The following is an 18,559-nucleotide window of genomic DNA, read 5'->3' as shown; positions in this document are numbered from 1 at the left end:
TCTGTCCATATAGGACAAGTGTTTAAGGCCTAGGATCTTCTTTGTGAGGTACTTTTGTGGCCTCTCCAGTTGTTGCAAGTGTCTAGTGAGGTACATGCCAAATGGGGCATTGTACTCGATGAGTGGCCTAATGAGGGAAGAGTAGAGAGAGAGAATGACCTCTTTCTTCCTGGATGCAAAACCCTTAGTAATGAGATGTGCCACACAGAAGGACTTGCTGACCACAGTGGCAACGTGGTGGTCAAACAGAGGTTGTTGTCAACTGTGTTCCCAGATTTCTTATAAGACCTATAGGACAGCTGGCCATCAACATCTTCATTCTAGCCACACCAGCTAGCCCTACAATCTGCATTAGCCCATTTCAAATTTCGGATCACCGACTGCACAGATGGATGCCCTGTCTCTGTGCCACTGGTCCAACATTACAATTTTTTTAATTTATGTCTTTATGAGGTTAGTCAACACACCTCTGAATAATCAGTTTAATTAATTTAATTCATTCTCCAATTACCCATTTTATCCAGTTTCAAGTTGTGGGTGAGCTAAGCCTGCTGCTGTACTCAGTGGTGCTACAAGACATGCTTACCTATTCATTCATGCATTGTACGCACACTTATAGGCAATATGGAGGATGTCTCTGTCTGCCTTCAAAATATAGATATAATCAGTTATTGCCAGCCAGTCTCCCATGTTTTATAATGAAATACATAGGAACATTATCTAAATAATAAAAAACAACTGGCAGTATAAACTGCACAACCAATCTACACAAAGAACAATTTGTTGCTTAAGAAAGTGTGGTAGCTATGTATCGTAACATTACTTTTTACATTAGTATTTGAAATAAAACATAAAACCTTTGTTTGCTACAAGTAAACACAGCTATAATGAACAACAGTGGTCCTTGTGAAAGTGATGGTTCAGAATAACAGTGAATTGGCCATGACAGTTATCTGATAGCTTATTTTTCATATAAGAAACACTGAACCAAATACTGTGACTGTGATAAATGAGGAATATTGCCATTAAAATATTCTAGCACAGTTCGCAGCTGTCCCTTGTTTCAGTACAGAGCTGCCCCTTCATAAACTGCACAGTTTCTAAGCAACTGCAAAGACTGTAGTTAAAAATGTATCCAGACAACTATTTAGTTCTGTTTCTTCAAAATGTATATTCAAGCCTTCTTATTCATTCAGCTTTCTACATTAGTAGCAGTTATAGAAAATTCTTGTGCTCTAGGATTATCGCCCTAATTCTGGATTTACAAATTTTAAGATTTGAGAGCTATACATAGCATAAATAAGCACAATAAGAAAGTAATATGGAAATCAATAATTTATCCTGGAAATTTTTACATGGAAATATATTCACAGAATTTTCATCATACCATTCAAAGAGAGGAAGATTTACAAAACAATCATAATCATATCTTAGCGGTGTAAGAAATAAAAAAATGACTGGCAAAGTATATTTTAACTGCAATACACTACATGGACTCTGGCCAAAAGTAAAATATTTATTTAAAGCCTCATGTTCAGAAAATTGTATATTAACAAGATCAATGATCTCTATGAATGCTCCAATAACCAGTGGAGTCAAAAAGAACAAATATTTTGGAGTCTGATGGCAGTTGCTACATCTCTTACTTAAGAAAAGATTTTATGAATCATGCCACAGTTTTAAGTATAAAAAGAAAAGGAAATTATAAAACTAAGTTCTAATAACAATAATTCAGACTTTAAGTGCTGGAAAAAACTGGAATCTTTACAAGAGAACAGTTGATAAAACATTGGTGTCAAATTGTTTGTCTATCCTATGCATTGTGGGTCACTCTAAAACACTGTTCTTTAATAAGGCTTGTTTTATTACCGATAGGGTGAGAACTGTTAAAATGCAAGAATGAGTTACTAAATGTAGATTTTCTATAGATTTTAGAAGTGAACCCATCCCCACTGTTTGCGCTAACCCATTCCTACTCAATGTAAATCAAAGTGTCCAGACAAATTATACCATTTTTTTTTTTTATTATAATTCTAAGTGAATTTAAAAAATGCAGTTGAAACATCTAAATAATCAACAAAATGTTTAACTCCTCTGGTCCTTCCCTTATCACAAAGATGTCAGCTAACTATCTCAGTTATAACTTTGCATTTTTATATATGTATATGTATATTTGTATATATTTGTAATATTCAAAATTAAAAATATAATAATTTTTCTGTGCAAGTTAATACCAGATTAGCATAAACTGGGGCACAAAACTTGCTCCCATTGCCAAACCCCTGATCTGCTTAAAGAGTTCCTCCTCAAAATAGGTAAAATTGTTATCCAAAACCATTGACATCAAACCCATGAGAAGTTGAATCTTTTTCCCTGAAAGAAAGAAAGTGACACTCAAACATACTTTCATGAAGTAAATCTAATCCCTCATCCCTACGGATGGAAGTGAACAAGCCTATTACATATATGCAAAAAATCCCACACTTCCCAATCATATATTTGGGGTAAGCCTACCCAAAATTCTCACAAGTAGCAGCAGACAGTGTTGTGGTAATGGTATATTCCCAGGGGATGTGGCTGGGACGTGCACCTCATGTTCCATGAGACTTTTTTGTGGCACCATTTAGCAAAAAAAAAAAAAAAAAAAAATATATATATATATATATATATATATATATATATATATATATATATATATATATATATATGCCTAATGGTTAAGGTGTTTACCTTACAAACACAAGGTTCAGGGTTTGAATCTCACAGGATATAATTGGCTAGGCTTAAAATGGCTCGCAAGGGCAGTTAGCCTAGTACTAATCTATGAATCTATATGTGTATGTGTATATGTGTGTGTGTGTGTGTGTGTGTGTGTGTGTGTGTGTGTATATATATATATATATATATATATATATATATATATATATATTGATAGATATGTATAGTGCTGAACAGGTAAAACTGAAATGATTTCTAGATAATGTTAATTATTGTGAGAGACTATTTGTATACTTTGTCACACAGCAGACTGTCGCACAGAGTCTTCCAGTCCAAGATTAGTTTTTGATCTGCAGTAGAACATACTTCACTTAAATTTACAATTTTTTTTCCTTATGCACCTCCACTCCTTTGTATTGTGATGTGCAGTGGTGCACAGTAACCTTTGCATCCCTTACTCCATGGTGTACTGTTGGCCAAATGTTCCAGATGGAAGCAGTACATTTATTTACAACCAGCTAGACCTTTCTGATGCTTCTTAGGCTGTAAACGTTGACTTTATAAAAACTTTAAATTATTTTTATCATTATCCCAGAGTTAAGGTTATTTAAGGCATCCCATATTTCTCTTGAAAATGGGAGGAGATAAGCTATTCAATATGCAAGTATTATGCTAACTGATTGTCACATTTTTGATGCCTGCTTTTAAGAGTCTCTGTCAAGATTTTTGATATTTGCAAGTTGAGAGGTATCCTTCCCTCTCACAGAGTAAGTCTGTAACTGACATACAAATGCTATTCAGATTTGTGCAGCTTTATAATATAAGTCCAAGTCAGATAACAGAAACTTCAGGCAATTTCCTTTTCAGGACAGTGTCTTCAACCTCCAGTTCGCTCTTTTTAAACTTGCTATACAATGATTTTCTATCTTAATAGTTTATGACTGAAGTATTGACCAACACAGTATCAAAATTCACTCTTAATCCGTCATTAGCATACTGCTTAAATGACAGTGAACAATGATCTTAACACTCTTATTACAATATCCGTGTAGTATTCATGCCAATTTCAGAATTTAAAAAGAATAAGAATGCATTTTCAAATTCTGTTTTATTTTAACTGAAAACTGTATTATTTTAAAATTCACTGAAGAGGTGCATGCAGCTGGTTCTTAAACTACATACATCAAAAGCTGACAATATCAGCACATTCTTAGGATTTTACATTTTAAGTTCAATCAAAATAAACAAAACACAAGCAATGAAATTTACTCACAGGAATCATCCAGTTGGCTAAGTCACCAAACTTTGAAACCTGCATTGCACCAAGCATTGTTAAGTCCACGTGACCTCTGTTAGAGAAATGGAAAAATGTTTAAAGACTAATGCATCACAAATCAGGTTACATTCCTTATACTATATTGAAAAGTTGTTTTTATTCAATAACTTTTTGATGACATTTGTTTTTTTCCCTCCTCTTTTTTTTTGTTATTTCTTCTAACATTCAGTCTTAAAATGCATCACAACCAGAGTTCCTGTGATCTGATGATAGAATTCTTACCAACATTTCTTTTCAGTGATTTTACATAGATAAATATGTTCCCAAGTACCTGTTTCTTCCCTGTCATGCCTCCAACACTTGGTGAGGAAAAATTCTCTGGAGTCTACTTGGGATATAAAATCTGGGAGTGCAGTGGGTTGGTGGATAAGGATTCCCTGCGGGATGCATTGTAGGAAATGCTGGGTGGGTGGACTGGGGTGACGAGGGAGATGATTTTTCTGAGCTATGATACAGAATCGGAATTGCCTAGACATGGTAAGGCCTTGCTGTGCCTAATTATGGTAGCTTCCCAAAACGCAATTACTAGAAAATGGAAATCAGAATCTAAACCAACTATACTAGAAGTAGTGAATATAGTAACAGAGATAAAACAACTGGAATTGAGATGTGCAGAAAACAGTAGGAGCAAACTACATAGGAAAAATGGAATTGTGGGAACAATACATACAGGGAAGGAATGAGGTTTAAAAGGAGGCAGGACTTAAATGAGCTATGTAATGTTTGATAGAAAAGATTGGGTAGATTATAAGTGATATATAATGTTTGCAACTGGAGGTGTGTATGGTTTGTGATGTAAAATGCTTGCAACTAGGATTGTGTTGGTGTGGTTTGTTTTCATTTATATAAATGTATGATTGCTTATGTCATAAGTGATGGTTTAATAAAGATGTTTCTTGTTTAAAAAGGGGCAGGAACTGAGTAAGTTATGTAATGTTGCTTAGGTTATACGATATATAGCAATATATGTAATGTATAATGTTTGTTAATATTAATTTAATGCAGTTTGATTACTTGTGTGTAAACATAAATTTACCTATGTCACAAGTGATAATTCAATAAATATGTTAAAAAAAGACATTTATTTTCAGTGATCGGTACAGATACTTCACTTTTTAGTATGACCCTATCAGATAGGCAAATAGACTTCCCACATTGACCGTATTAAACATGAGTCTGCAAAGAAGGAACCTGAAAACTACAGCACATAACCATATACATCCACATTCACATCTCTTAAAGTAGTTAAGATCAGGGTTATATTTTCTACATTATCTTTGATTAAAAAACTCTTCTGGGCAGAAAGGTTTGAGCTATCATATTCTTTTGCAGTAGATATAACATATGCTTGCAGCATCTACTATAATAGAGAAATCACTTTTAGGGGCAAAACCAGTTTCTGGATAATGTAAAGGAATGCAGAAACATTTTCTGAGAACAGTAAAATGCACCTATATTTTAGAATTGTCATATGTGATCTCAAAGGTCTCTCCTGAAGCAAGCATTTTGTTGCTGGATTGCATTCCTTAAGTGAACCAACCTCTGGTCTAATATAGGCAAAATCTGCAGTGAGCTTCACCTTGCCAAACTAATCATCATCAAGGACAATACTCTATATTTTCTTAAAAGGCAATACATTTTGTATCACTGACACCAGCATACTGCCTACAGTGTACTACAGTTGTCTCATTTTACAAACAAAATGGCCAATAAGTCAAAAAACAACAGCATGTTAAAATACAAAGTGTATCAGAACCCTAGTTGTGCTAATATGCCCACCACATTGTCTCTCTTAATAAAAGCTCCAAAATAATGACACTCTCAGTCCCAGGCCCAAACTTTCACTTATCTATGACCTTAAACCATGTAAAAACAGGATCTATTTTTATCCTGCCTGTGATGCTACTGTCTCACTCCTCAATCATTTTGTATATGAACTGTATGAAATACATTTCTGTGGAAAGCTCTATTTCACCGCTAACAGCACTGCAAATTATAGGCTAGCTTTGAAAGTTTCCAGGCTTACTTATTTTGTCTCACTACATTTTTCTGCCTTTCAGATTACAACTTGTAATCTCTTTTTCTTTGAAACTACCTAGTAATCTGTACTCATCTGGTGAGGTTTAGAAAAGGAAAGCGTGCTTATTTTTTTAAGAAAAAATCTCAGCTATCAACGTCAACATTTATCAAGTATACATGCTCCTAAAAATGAAACATGGTATTTTGTGTGCTTAAGAAGTAAAATTAATTGTCTACTCTGCTAAACAAGTTTTGGGACTGCTATAAAGATTTACTGGCATACTGCCTACATCAAGACTACTACTTTTATTCTACTACTGCAAAAATTTACAATATGTAGTGATTGTGATTCTGTGACTTGACTGATTCCCAAATTATCAGATGAGCCACAGAAATTATGCCACTTTTTATACAAGTAGTGTTAGCCTTGGTCCTTTGTGCAACTCAGAAATAAGAAAACAAAATGTACATCAGTATATTTTGCTTCCTTTCCAATTAATCAACATTTTATACTGACAGCTCAGTAAGCACACACACACCAACCAGTCACCCAAAATGCTCATTACAAAATATTCTTCATTGGATATAGAATCTGACCGGCTTAAAGACCACATGAAATATCCAATCAGCCCCTTTACAGCATGGTTAAATAAATTGTTGAATTCTGCTGAGAGCTACATCCTACCTTCCCTACTCCAGCTGTGATCCTCTTATTCCATAAAGTTCACAGCCTGGAACATCAACACTTAATTTAGCTACACCCTATAATTCACTGTTAAATATCCCTCAATACTAGTGTGGTACACATCATTCTACAACAGTACTGCTTTTCTCTCTGATATACCAATATCTTTCTCAATTAACTGCTAAGTTCACTTCTATCATAATGCCCACCTATGATCTGTCTTACCTTCATCCCAACTAACAGTTTGTCAGGATACACAAAGCTGGCAACACCTGACTCCTACCCTTAATTGGAGTAACTATAATAGGGATTTTACAGTGTCTGATGACTATACTGCAGCTTTTTTCACCTGGTACGTAGGATTCAGGAATTTATACTCAGTCAAGCAAGACAACCTATACAAACTGAATGCACAGTAGTGGGGAAGCATCCTACAATACTCAACCTAATCCCCAAACAGTTACAGCAAAAGTCAGTGTCAGAGAATAAAAGTGAAATTAACTTTCAGTAAAATCAGCACTTTACCCTGGAGAACTAGCTGGGTATCAATATATTTCCTGGGTAGGACTTGTCTCTGGAGCACACTCTACACAGAAATAGTCTGTTCAACATGAGCACTCAGATGTAAAGGAGTTAGACATCTATGTGTTGCCCTACAATACTCATCCCAAACCACAAGCAACTACAGCAAGAGTCACTGCCAGAGAACAAGTAAAACTGCATTAGTAAAAACAACTTCACTCCGAGTCCTAGCTGGGAAGTAGTTTGTTTCCCAGCTAGGACTTGTCTCTGGAGCAGATTCTGCACACTGGCAGACTTAATCACAACCATATGAACTAATTCCTTGCTTCTGTTTGCTATGTTATAACTTCAATTGGGCTGAAGGCTAAATGCATCTTTCAAAAAACAAAATATCTTAACCACCTCATCCTTAACATCCTTTAACCTTCCTCGCATATCCATCTCCTCTAAATTCTTTTACAAATTTAGTTTGCCTATTTTAAATAGCCTCCTCTTTAGTTACTGTTAACCCTTTTCCCTATTTATTCTGTGATGCTTTCAAATTCACACCCCAAATCCTTCCATCAGTAAATGGGCAGCAACACAAGATGCTGCTATGCTGAAACTCAATCAATACTTCCCCTAAAATTCATTCCCTTTTTAAATCCCAACTTACCTACGTATTTAACTTTAGTACTTTGCATTTCATGTGACATGTTTAGTCAGTCGTTTCATTACATATCATCAGATACAAGAGCTCTTCCCATAAGTCAGATATCTTTAACATGTAATATCTTCTTCCACTCACCAGATCTCTGCACATATTGTCACTTCATTCTGTTTGATTTCTCTCAATTAATTTACGCACCTCCCCAGTGACCAATTTATCAGCTAACCGTGCCAAAATGTAATGTGGTCCACAAAGCTGAACTAACTTGACAGGTATGCTTAGTTTATATAATGTCTGTTCATTTTACTACATAAGTCACCTCTTCTCTATTTATTAACCACATCTATTTAAGATATCTTCCACTTCATATCATGCACCATTTTGGTTCTAAGTTACACCAACATATCAGAAAACCCATCAGAGAACGAGGAACCCTAGCGTTCTTTTTTTTTAAATCCATCCAATTTTTAGAATTAATAGCATTTCTTTATTGGTCAATAAAGCAAAATTAGCTCTACTGGTTCATTCACTTGACCATGCCTATCTGCTCTTTTCCCTTTTTAACTTATACATCCACATGTTGGGAGGGTGGCCTAATGGTTAAGGTGTTTGCCTTGCAAACACAAGGTGCAGGGTTTGAGTCTCACAAGGGATAATTGGCTAGGCTTAAAATGGCTCGCAAGGGCAGTTAGCTTAGTACTAATCTATGAATCTATGAATCTATGAAGTGCTCACCTGGTCAAAAATGATTTTGTCTTAATATGTGCAACAGGTAGAAAGTGAAGGAAAACATATACTATACATAAGCACAGGGAAGTGCATTTCCTTCTTTCAGATTATTTATCCTACATTTTCATTCCAAACCCACTCCTTAACAAGTAGTTATTAAACCACCAATCATTTACCGACAACCTACTTACTAGTTCAACATCCAGCTTACATCTTATGGGACTTCTTCTTTCGGCTTTTCCCGGTTAGGGGTCGGCACAGCGGAACTCCTGTCCACTAATGACTGGCAGTAAATTTTTTTACGGGTGCCGAGGTGCCAGCTCAACACCCAACCTTCAACAAAGGCACACCCATTCTATGGGATTAATGTGCTTAAAACATTTATTTCAATAGATGTCACATCTACAGATTTTGTACTAAAAATCATACACCTCAACTTCTTAACCTAAAACCTTCATAAATCCTAAAAGAACTGTATCTCACATTTCGCCATCTTATTTATATTGCAATTTAGGGTTCACACTGATATTATGTCTTCATTTTATCTTTCTGTTATTTCTCCAGATCATTACTCACTAAAATAAACGTTACCAACTTCCCATTATAACTTAACATTAACTCTATGTTCATCGTATTTTTCCACCAGTGTATACTTTTACTTCCTATTTATTTCAATACACTAAACTACATTCCCCCATCATTCAGGACCAGCAGAAGTTATAACAAATTTAACATGCATGCATGCATGGACATAAATATTATATATCTATAACAAATGGCAGCTGATGAACATAACACATTTTCTCAAATATACTCTAAATTTCTATTACTTTTTAATACAAACTTTCTTAAGCTTTTAAACAAATATCTTTCCTTGCAACCTTATTATCTCAGTGTTCTTGGTAAATAAATACTTAACATTCCTAATAAGTCTGACACAACAGAGAAGGTATTACATTGCAGACTTTCTCCACTTTTCATTGACCACTGTGATGATGGAGTCAAATGTAAATGAGTCAAGATGGAGCCTTATTAGAGGAGCAAAGCTTACTATCCTCTGCAGAATCTTTAACCCCAAAATCAGACAACTTCACATTTCTCCAATGGTTGAACCAACATGAAGACTTGGGAATGGGACAGGTGAGACTGATCATTAAGAACTCTTAAGCCCAAAATTGCAGATGAGAAAATCTTTGGCCAAAACTTTCAGAAGTTTGTGAGTCTGTCAACCAGAAGGACTTCCACATCACGTGGCTTATGAGCTCTATGCAAGGCCATTAATTTATCTCAGGCATTGCTTTAAGGTGCCTAAAAAGCATATTGTGCTATTCAGCAAAGGATCTGTACAGGATGTCTGCCCTATTTAGAGCAGAGACTACATCTGGGTGCTCTAAGACTGCAAAACTAGTGCAAGCTCCAGCACTGGGATGCCCAAAGACTACTCCTCTTTCTCCACCATTTCAAAATAATGATAAAACCTCTCTTAAAGAGGTAGGACTTCCAATATGGCTGCACACTCATCAAAAGCTTAATTACTGCTCTCCCAATGTGAAAAAAAGAAACTGAAAAATAAGAGCTAATAAATCCTCCAGCTTGAGTAAAATTCCATTACTACCTAGTTATTGCACTGCCATAATGCCTGCAAAGAAGGAATTTAAAGGACCTGAACGAAAATGAACTAGAAAAGGTGAAGAGGAAACACTGACTGGGAAAAAGTAGTCCAAGTTCACTTTTGGTACAAGAGATGGCTTATAGTAATTTAGAGGAAAAAAATAAATCAAATGTACTCGAAGCTGATTAAAATAAATGAAACACTGAAGGAGTAAATGTCTCTTACAAAGAAGGAGAAAGTACAAGTGGCTAGTCCACATATGACAGCATAAGTCATAGGATTTCCCCAAAATAAGTGTCCAGCAGGTGGGATGCCAGAGGTAGGAGAGGTAAGTACTGATGTCCTTCCATTTCACTGTTGCAGTATTCTTAACATTAGGGATCCCCCGCCAAGGACGGCCTGACGTCCGACCAGTATACCAAAGCCTTAGATTGCTTTAAGATATGCTGTACATCACATGTATGATCCTCGCATAGCATTAGAGCATAAAGGTGATGTCCAGACATACCATGCTCAGAACGTCTTTGCTGTCAATCCGAATGCCATCTCTTGATCAACTGTCTGAATGACTACATTCCACTGCTGGTTTCACTGAGCCATTGCAGATAATTGCCCCATTGGGGATTCTTTTTTACTTGTCTTTTTGCTGCTTGTGGGGTTTCAGGAGTCCAAGTAGGGTAAATGCCAGTGTGGGATATAGATTCCCTACAAAGACCACCACGAACAGAGTCTGTTTTGCCTTGGCACCTCGCATGACCATATGTCGGGCTTTTGTACCAAAAACTTTGCATAGTCCACTTTCTTCTTTGGCGCTGTATCTGGAGAATCAGAGACAAACTTCTTGTAAAAGATATTATAGAGGGAACTTCCCACTCCAATGGACAGCTGTCAGGGAAGAAAAAGGCCAAAAAGCCTAGGCCAGAATTTCCACTGTTCAGCTTCCACTGGAAATTTCTTCCAAGGTGAGGCTTGCCCAGCTTTCTTCTTGGATTCCTCTGCCATGACTAGGCTGGAGGTTGGCAGAGATCCAGCTTTAAGCACATCCGATGAGGCTTTGCAGATGTCTGTTCTGGATGTTCAGGGAACCCACAGTTGATCATTTCCGAGGTGCCTAGGTGTGTTCCTCAGATTTTAGTCAGAGAAGGTGTTCCTCTGATTTTAGTCAGAGAAGTCATCCCTATTACTATCACTGAATGCCGTCCTGGGTCAGAGCCCTCCAAGTTTTATAAGGCAGACATTCCATTAAAGAAAAAACAAAAAAACTAAACATGTTTCTCCAGCCCCTAGAGAGCCACAAAGTGAGTAGCAGGCCTTCACTCAGGGTTTTAGTGCTTTAATGGCATTGATGACATGATTGTGGGGTTTCATGTCATCCAAGTAGGGTAAATGCCAGTGCAGGAGACAGATTACCTATAAAGACCACCAGTTCCGTCTCCCCCTTGGTCCTCTACTCCCCTTAAAAGACCCAGGGAACAGGATTCCTGTGAGGAGGATTTGGATTCTGATGAGGAATCCCTTGCTTACTCTCCTCAAGTTCCCTCTCCTTTGGACCATGGATTAGAGGAACAGGAATCTACCAGTCCTGATACACCCTTTGAAGAGATTTCTTTTGGGGACACAATCTCCAGGATGATGGAAAATTTTTAAAGTCTCCGAGATTCATAAGCGATACTATGAGTTGCTGCAGATGGAATCTCCTAAACCTTCTGCTGTTCCTCCTATTTTAGCTGCTTTGTTTCCAATTCCTCTAAAGCTCCTGATTCTCAGCCCTCTGCTCCCATGAAACTTGGCAGGTTTTATAGGGTGTCTAAGGAATGTAAATTTTTGCACAATTGTCCTGTTTCTGACCCCTCAGTGGTGTCTGTAGCCTCCGACAAGCCTTCTCAATTGCTTCCTTCACCCAAGCTAATGCTCTCTGATAAAGACAGCAGAACCATGGAAAGACTAGGTAAGAAGGTTTGCACCTTGGCTTTTAGGGCTGTTACTTACCAGACACATATGTCCAGGTACGTGTTGGCTCTCCTATCCCATGCTTGTCAGGTTATATCTGACCTTCCAGACTTGGAGGGTAAAGCATCTACTCTTTCCCTGTTAGGGATTTCCTCCCATGTGGCTCATGTAGTTATGATGCTTCAGATGCTCCTTCTAGGGCTGCTGCTTTGGGGTGAGTTATGAGGAGATATTCTTGGTTCTGCTTCAACCTTTGCCTGATGATATCAAGGCTAAGTTGATGGATACCCCTCTTGGTAACAAACACTTGTTTGGTGAAGTTGCTGCTGATGTAAGTCCCTTCAGGATAAGGGGAAGGCTTTACAGGTACTCAAACATGTTTTGTTTCTCCTGTTCCTAAATTTTAGAGAAACTACCCCAATAAGCCAGCTTTTGTTAGCAGGTAATCTCACCCTCCTCCTAAGGGCAAAAATGGCGGCAAGTGGGCTCCTCCTACTAAGGCTACTCAGGAACTCATAAGTATTCCTTTCCAGATAAACCAGGTGCTGTCTGACTATCATCTTCTTGCCAGCCACTTACCTCTTTCTCTTCAGCTCTCTTGTCCTGTTTGACTATAGATTACTCAGGACACCTGGGTTCTGTCCATTATTCACCAGGGGTATTTCATGGTGTGGAAATTCCTTCCCCCTTTTAGGGGTATTCCTCAGCCTCCTTGGGAACAACTATCCTTTTTCCCAGAGGTGCTTTGGACCTTTAGACTCACAGAACTATTCAAGATGTGCCTGTGTCCCAAATAGGGAGGGGTTTTTACTCTACAATGTTTCTAGTTCCAAGAAAACAGGGTACTTAGAGACCAATTCTAGACCTCTCTCATCTAAACACTTTTCTGAAGGTGCCCACTTTTCAAATGTTGTCCCTTCAGACTTTGCTCTCTCTTTTACTTCTTCAGGTTTATACGGTATCTCTGGATCTCAAGGATACTTATCTCTCCATTCCGATCCCTCCCCTTTTCAGGATTGTGTTTCTCTGTTGCTTCCTGGCATTTTCAGTTCTCTGTTTTGCCCTTTAGCTTTTCTACTGCCTCAAGGGTATTCAGAAAATGCCTCACTCCTGTGATCACTTTTTGCAGGCTTCAGGGGATCATCCAAGTTTTTCCCTCCTTGGACGGACCTACTGTTTCAGGCATCTTCTCCAAAGCTCCTGCTGCAAAATCTCCATTTTGCCATCTCTGTTCTTCAGAATCTGAGGTTTACAATAAACTTCAAAAAGTCTTCTCTGACTCCTTCTCAGGACCATGTTTTTTCTGGGTTGCAGGACTCAGACAGTGTCTTTGCTGGCAAACCCTGCCTTTTCCCAAGGCCTTGACCCTCATCTCCTTCATTCAAACATTTCTCCCTCTGGTCTCCTTTACAGCCAAGGAGTTTCTGAGAGCTCTAGGTTTCATGGCATCCACCGTCATTATGCTCAGGCTGGACAAACTTCACATGAGCAAGTTTCAGTGGTTCCTGAAGTCAGTTTGGCTTCAGCATGCACATCCCCTAGAATTTGTAGTTCCTCCTCTACCGTGTCTCAAGAAGGAACTCCACTGGTGGATCTAGCAGTTGTCCTTAAATCCAGGGCTCCCTTTTCATTCCCCTCTACCCTCTCAGGAGTTGTTTGCAGACATTTCAGACATGAGATGGGGAGCAAATTTTGGCTGCCTAAATGTGCAGGGGGTCTGGTCTCCTCTTCAACAGGAGTACATCAGTGTCAAAGAGATGAGAGGCCTTCTGCTGGCTCCTCGGGCTTTTCATTCTCTTTTCTCCCCGGGATCTCTCAAGGTGTTTACAGACAGCACTACAGTGATGTAGTAGGTAAACAAACAGGGAGGAATAAAATATCTTCTATGCCAGTTGGCACTCCTGGTTTGAGATCTTGTTGCCCAGTATCAAGCGACTCTTCAGGCAGTTTATATTCCCTCCAGTGAAAACATTGTGGCCAACACTCTGAGCAGGTCCTTAACTCAATACCATGAATGGATGCTTCATAGAGATGTGTTTCTGTACACTGTCCACCAGTGGGGTGCTCCTCAAATAGATCTATTTGCCTCCCCTCTGAACAGACATCTTCATCTATGTTGTGCCAGCGTCCCAGATCCTCTAGTGTGAAAGGTGGACATTCTCTCTTTTTCTTAGAAGGGGATGTTTCTTTATGCCTTCCCTCACCTTCCCTTCATTGCAAAAGTCCTGTTCAAAATTCAACAGGATGCCCCCAAAATCTTATTGGTGACACTCTTTTGGCCAAGACAGCATTGGCTCCCTATTCTTCTGCATTTAGCCAAGGGCAATCATCACTAATTACCTCACAGGGTACACCTACTCACATAAGACAAGGGATCTCTCATCCATTCCCACCATTCCACTCTTCAAAAGAGTCTGCGAGTGATAGGATTTTGATGCCACATAAACACTTTTTTTTTTTTTTTTTTTTTTTTAAGGACATGCTTAGGGTCCTGCAGGCTTGCCAGGAAACCCAATACTAGGAAATCTTACTTATACAAATTGAAGAGGTTTTCTGTTTGGTGCCTTTCTCGTAACCTGGATCCACTCTCTGTGGATGTTCCTTAAGTTCGCTCTTATCTGTGTGAATTGCTCAATGCTAGGTAAGCTTATTCTTCCATTGAGGCCCACTTATCAGGTATCTCTGCTTGTCTGCCTTTAGCTCCTTCTTAAGCTTCCAGGTTGAAGCTAAAGATGTCCTTCATATCAGGCCTCTCAGGAAGCCTGTTCCTCCACCCCAGGATCTTCATTTTTCTTTTGAGAAATTGACTCTGGCTCCTTTTGAGCCTGCAACTCCAGCTTCCTTGCAACATTGCTCTTGGAAGGCTGTTCTTTTGTTGGCCCTTGCTTCTGCCAGATGGGTGTCAGGGCTTCAAGCCCTTATGGCTTGTCCTCCTTTTTTTGGTGTTTCATAAGGACAGGGTGCCCTTGTCTACTAATCCTTCTTTTATGTCCAAGGTGGTGAATGAGTTGTCCCTGAATCAGTCTATTCATTTCCTACTTTTTTCCCTTTTCCACAATCTGCTACTGAGAAGGTGCCACACACATCAGATATGCACAGGCACCTGAGATTGTATTTTGATAAAACTAAGACTATTAGAAAATCTGATCAGCTCTTTGTTTCCTTTCATCCCAGGTCCTTGGGATCAACTGTATCCAAGCAGACAATATTTTCTTGGATTTAAAAAGCTATTTCTTTTTTTTTGTTATTCCTTTCATGGTAACATCTTTCCTTTTTTCTGTAAAAGCTCATTCTACTACAACTGTGGCTTCTTCTGAGCCTTTTTTTAAGGGTTTGACTACTAACTCTATTCTTGAGGCAGCTACCTGGACTTCTGTGCATACATTTACCGAGCACTACAAGTTGGATGGAATCTCCAGAGCTACAGCTGGTTTTGCTAAGGCCATCCTTCATGGCTTTCTAGAGAGCTCTGCTGATCCTTCCTCCTCCAGAGTTTCTTCCTGAGCTTTAGCACTTTCCCAATTGTAAAGAATGCTGCAACAGTGATATGGAAGGACATAGATAGTTGTGCAAATTCTTACCATAACAGAAAATGTCTTTCCCTTCACTTTTGCAGTATTCACTTCCTCCCTCCTCTCCTCCTCTCCCTGGTCCATTTCCCAACTGGATGTACTGGTTACCTCTTGGTCTTCCTTGCACTAGTATTTCTACTGGGGCTTTCAGTTCTGAGGGATGGTACATTTGGACTTCACCTTTATGCCCTATGCTATGTGAGGAGCATACATGTGATGTACGACATATCTTAAAGCAACCTAAGGATTTGGTATACTGGCCGGACATTAGACTGCCCTAGGCAGCGGATCCTTACTGTTAACAATACTGCAACAGTGAAGAGAAGAAACCTACTGTTATGGTAAGATTTTACACAACTGCATTTTGTTTCAATAAAGAGAAGCTAGTTTCTTTAGATTTTACAGCAAAAGAAGTGTGGGAGTGAATGGGAAAAATCTAGACATCACCTTGAGGCACTAACTCTGACTCTTCTCCACAAAAGGTACAAGGAAAATGTCAGGACTGCATACCAACACAAGGGCAGGAGACCCTTAGTATGAAAACGGGTGCTCACCAGAGACAGTATAATGGGTAATAATCCTGACGACGAGAGTCCAGAACATGATCTTGTGCAGGCAAAAATGTTAATCTCCAGAATGTGTGCCCCTTAACCCACTTAGTCATGTAACAACAAGCAAAAAACAAGCTCTGTATGCCAAAAACAGTGAAAATTAATGTGGCTAATGACCTAGCAGTTACAGGACAGCCTGCAGAAGATTGTTCAGCTTTACCAATGAGTCACTGACCTAGAAGAAAACATCACAGTGGCCCATCTGCGCCCAAGTTCAATATCAAAGGCATGCTTAGGGAACTCAAGGAGTTGATGGGTTCGAGGCAATAACTACTCAGTAATATGTCTGAGTGTGGGATGGGTGAAGCCTGACTTTTAGTGTCTCATGTATGGATATCAGAGGGGTAGCCCCACCTCACACTATCTCTTGCTGACTTCCACATAATATATGTGGAAACCTCAGCCCTCTCTAATCTAATCTGCAAGAACTAACAACAGTAAAGAAACACAGACTACTGCTGAAATGGATCATTATACACTATGACTAAAACTAGCAAGGTATTGAGAGCAAATAACTACAGGGGGAAAGGTAACAGAATTGGAATAGGCCAGGAATTTATTTGGACTGCAGGTTAGAGATTGCCTTCCTATCAAGGATTGATAGAGTATAGGAAAAGAGAAAGAAATAGGGGGATCCTAAGCCAAAAAACAGCACTGATTAGAGTTTTTAGAAGAATCTAGAACAGAAGTTGCCATTAAAAAAGGAAAAATTAGTACAGCATATAAAATATTGCATGACAACTATAAGAATCAATCAGAGCTGATTAGAAAGCATTGGGAAGAGAGACTGGATAAGCAATTCACAAAGAAACAATGGAACGATATATGCATGTCTCCCAAATATGCAACAAAATCTAGACGATTTAGGATTTTTTACTTGGAAATGTTTACATAGACATTTTTATACCTCAAGTAGACTCCAGACAATTTTTCTTCAGGTAGACAGCAAATGTTGGAGGTGTGACTGGGAAGAAAGAGGTACTTGGGAACATAATTTCTGGGAGTACGGTGGCTTGGCAGACTTTAAGAATTCCCTGTGGGATGCACGGTCAGATACGTCAACTTGAATACGTCAGTGGCTACTGTTGACCAAGGTAGCTCAGGAACTTGACTTAGCTGAAGTGGCTCTTTTTGCAGATGCGATTTAGTACTATTGCATACTGAACAAGATGAAAGTACTCTGTCAATATATTTCACTAGAGAAGGCCAAAATACTAGTCCTCTCGACCTTCTTTTGGTAGATTTGGAACCTGAGTGCCCATGTTGCAAAATCTGAATATAATCACATTGTAAGGAAGCAGGAACAACAACATTAGGATCTTTAAAAATAATGTCATCTTCCATCAGCATCTCATCTCTGTAAGGAAAATAAGGTTGTACGTCAGGCGGTACATTGGATTGCTTTGACGGCCATCCTACCTGGATGTAGTGGTTGAGCTTTTGCAAAACAGGATCAGTCTTTGTATGATCTCTCAGCTCAGCAAGTCTCATGGTCGAAAAATTACACACTTCCATGACAAAGTCAAAAGTCTCTGCATCAAACTGTTCCTTTGTATTTGTGGGCGACTTGGATAAGTTATCAGCCAGATAAAGATGTTTACCTTTTGTATAGACCATTGTGAAGTTACCATTTTGAAGTTATACTTTTGTAATTTGAGCATCATTCTTTGCAATCTTACTGGAGTGGAATGCATAGGCTTCTTTAAGATAGTAACTAAGGGTTGATGATCAGTTTCAATCTGGATATCTCAACCATAAATATAATCATGAAACTTTGAACATGCAAACATAATTGCCAAAAGTTCTTTCCCAATCTGAGCATACTGCATTTCAGTTTGCGTAAGACTTCTAGATACATAAGATACTGGTTAGCCCTCTTGAAGAATAACTCCACCAAGACAAAACTTTGAAGCATCACAGGAAAAAGTAACTGGTCTATTGACATCACAGTGTCTTAGTGTAGGTGGAGTGGCAAATTTCTGCTTAAGATCATCAAATGCTCTCTGGTACTGTTCTAACCAAGACTATACAACATTTTTGCATGTCAGCTCTGTTAAAGGTGCTGTCAATTCACTGAAATCTGGTATGAACTTGCCCAAATAGTTAACCATACCACAAAAACGCTGTAGAGCTTGAATATTATCTGGTGCTGGCAT

At 38.5% G+C, this 18,559-nt stretch overlaps 1 protein-coding gene across 1 annotated transcript in view; it reads right to left on the bottom strand.

Annotated features, from left to right (window-relative positions):
- Window positions 1-18,559, bottom strand: part of OXCT1 (3-oxoacid CoA-transferase 1) — a 1,765,637-nt gene that overhangs the window by 487,299 nt on the left and 1,259,779 nt on the right. The window contains exon 13 of the mRNA XM_044069775.1: window positions 3,992-4,067. Coding sequence (XP_043925710.1) covers window positions 3,992-4,067 — 76 coding nt within the window. The remainder of the gene's footprint in view (window positions 1-3,991; window positions 4,068-18,559) is intronic.

This window comes from Protopterus annectens, chromosome 1.part0 (genome assembly GCF_019279795.1).
Source record: "Protopterus annectens isolate FY-2018-M chromosome 1.part0, PAN1.0, whole genome shotgun sequence".
In the NCBI taxonomy this organism is placed as follows: domain Eukaryota; kingdom Metazoa; phylum Chordata; order Ceratodontiformes; family Protopteridae; genus Protopterus; species Protopterus annectens.
This window is presented reverse-complemented; position numbering and strand designations above follow the sequence as displayed.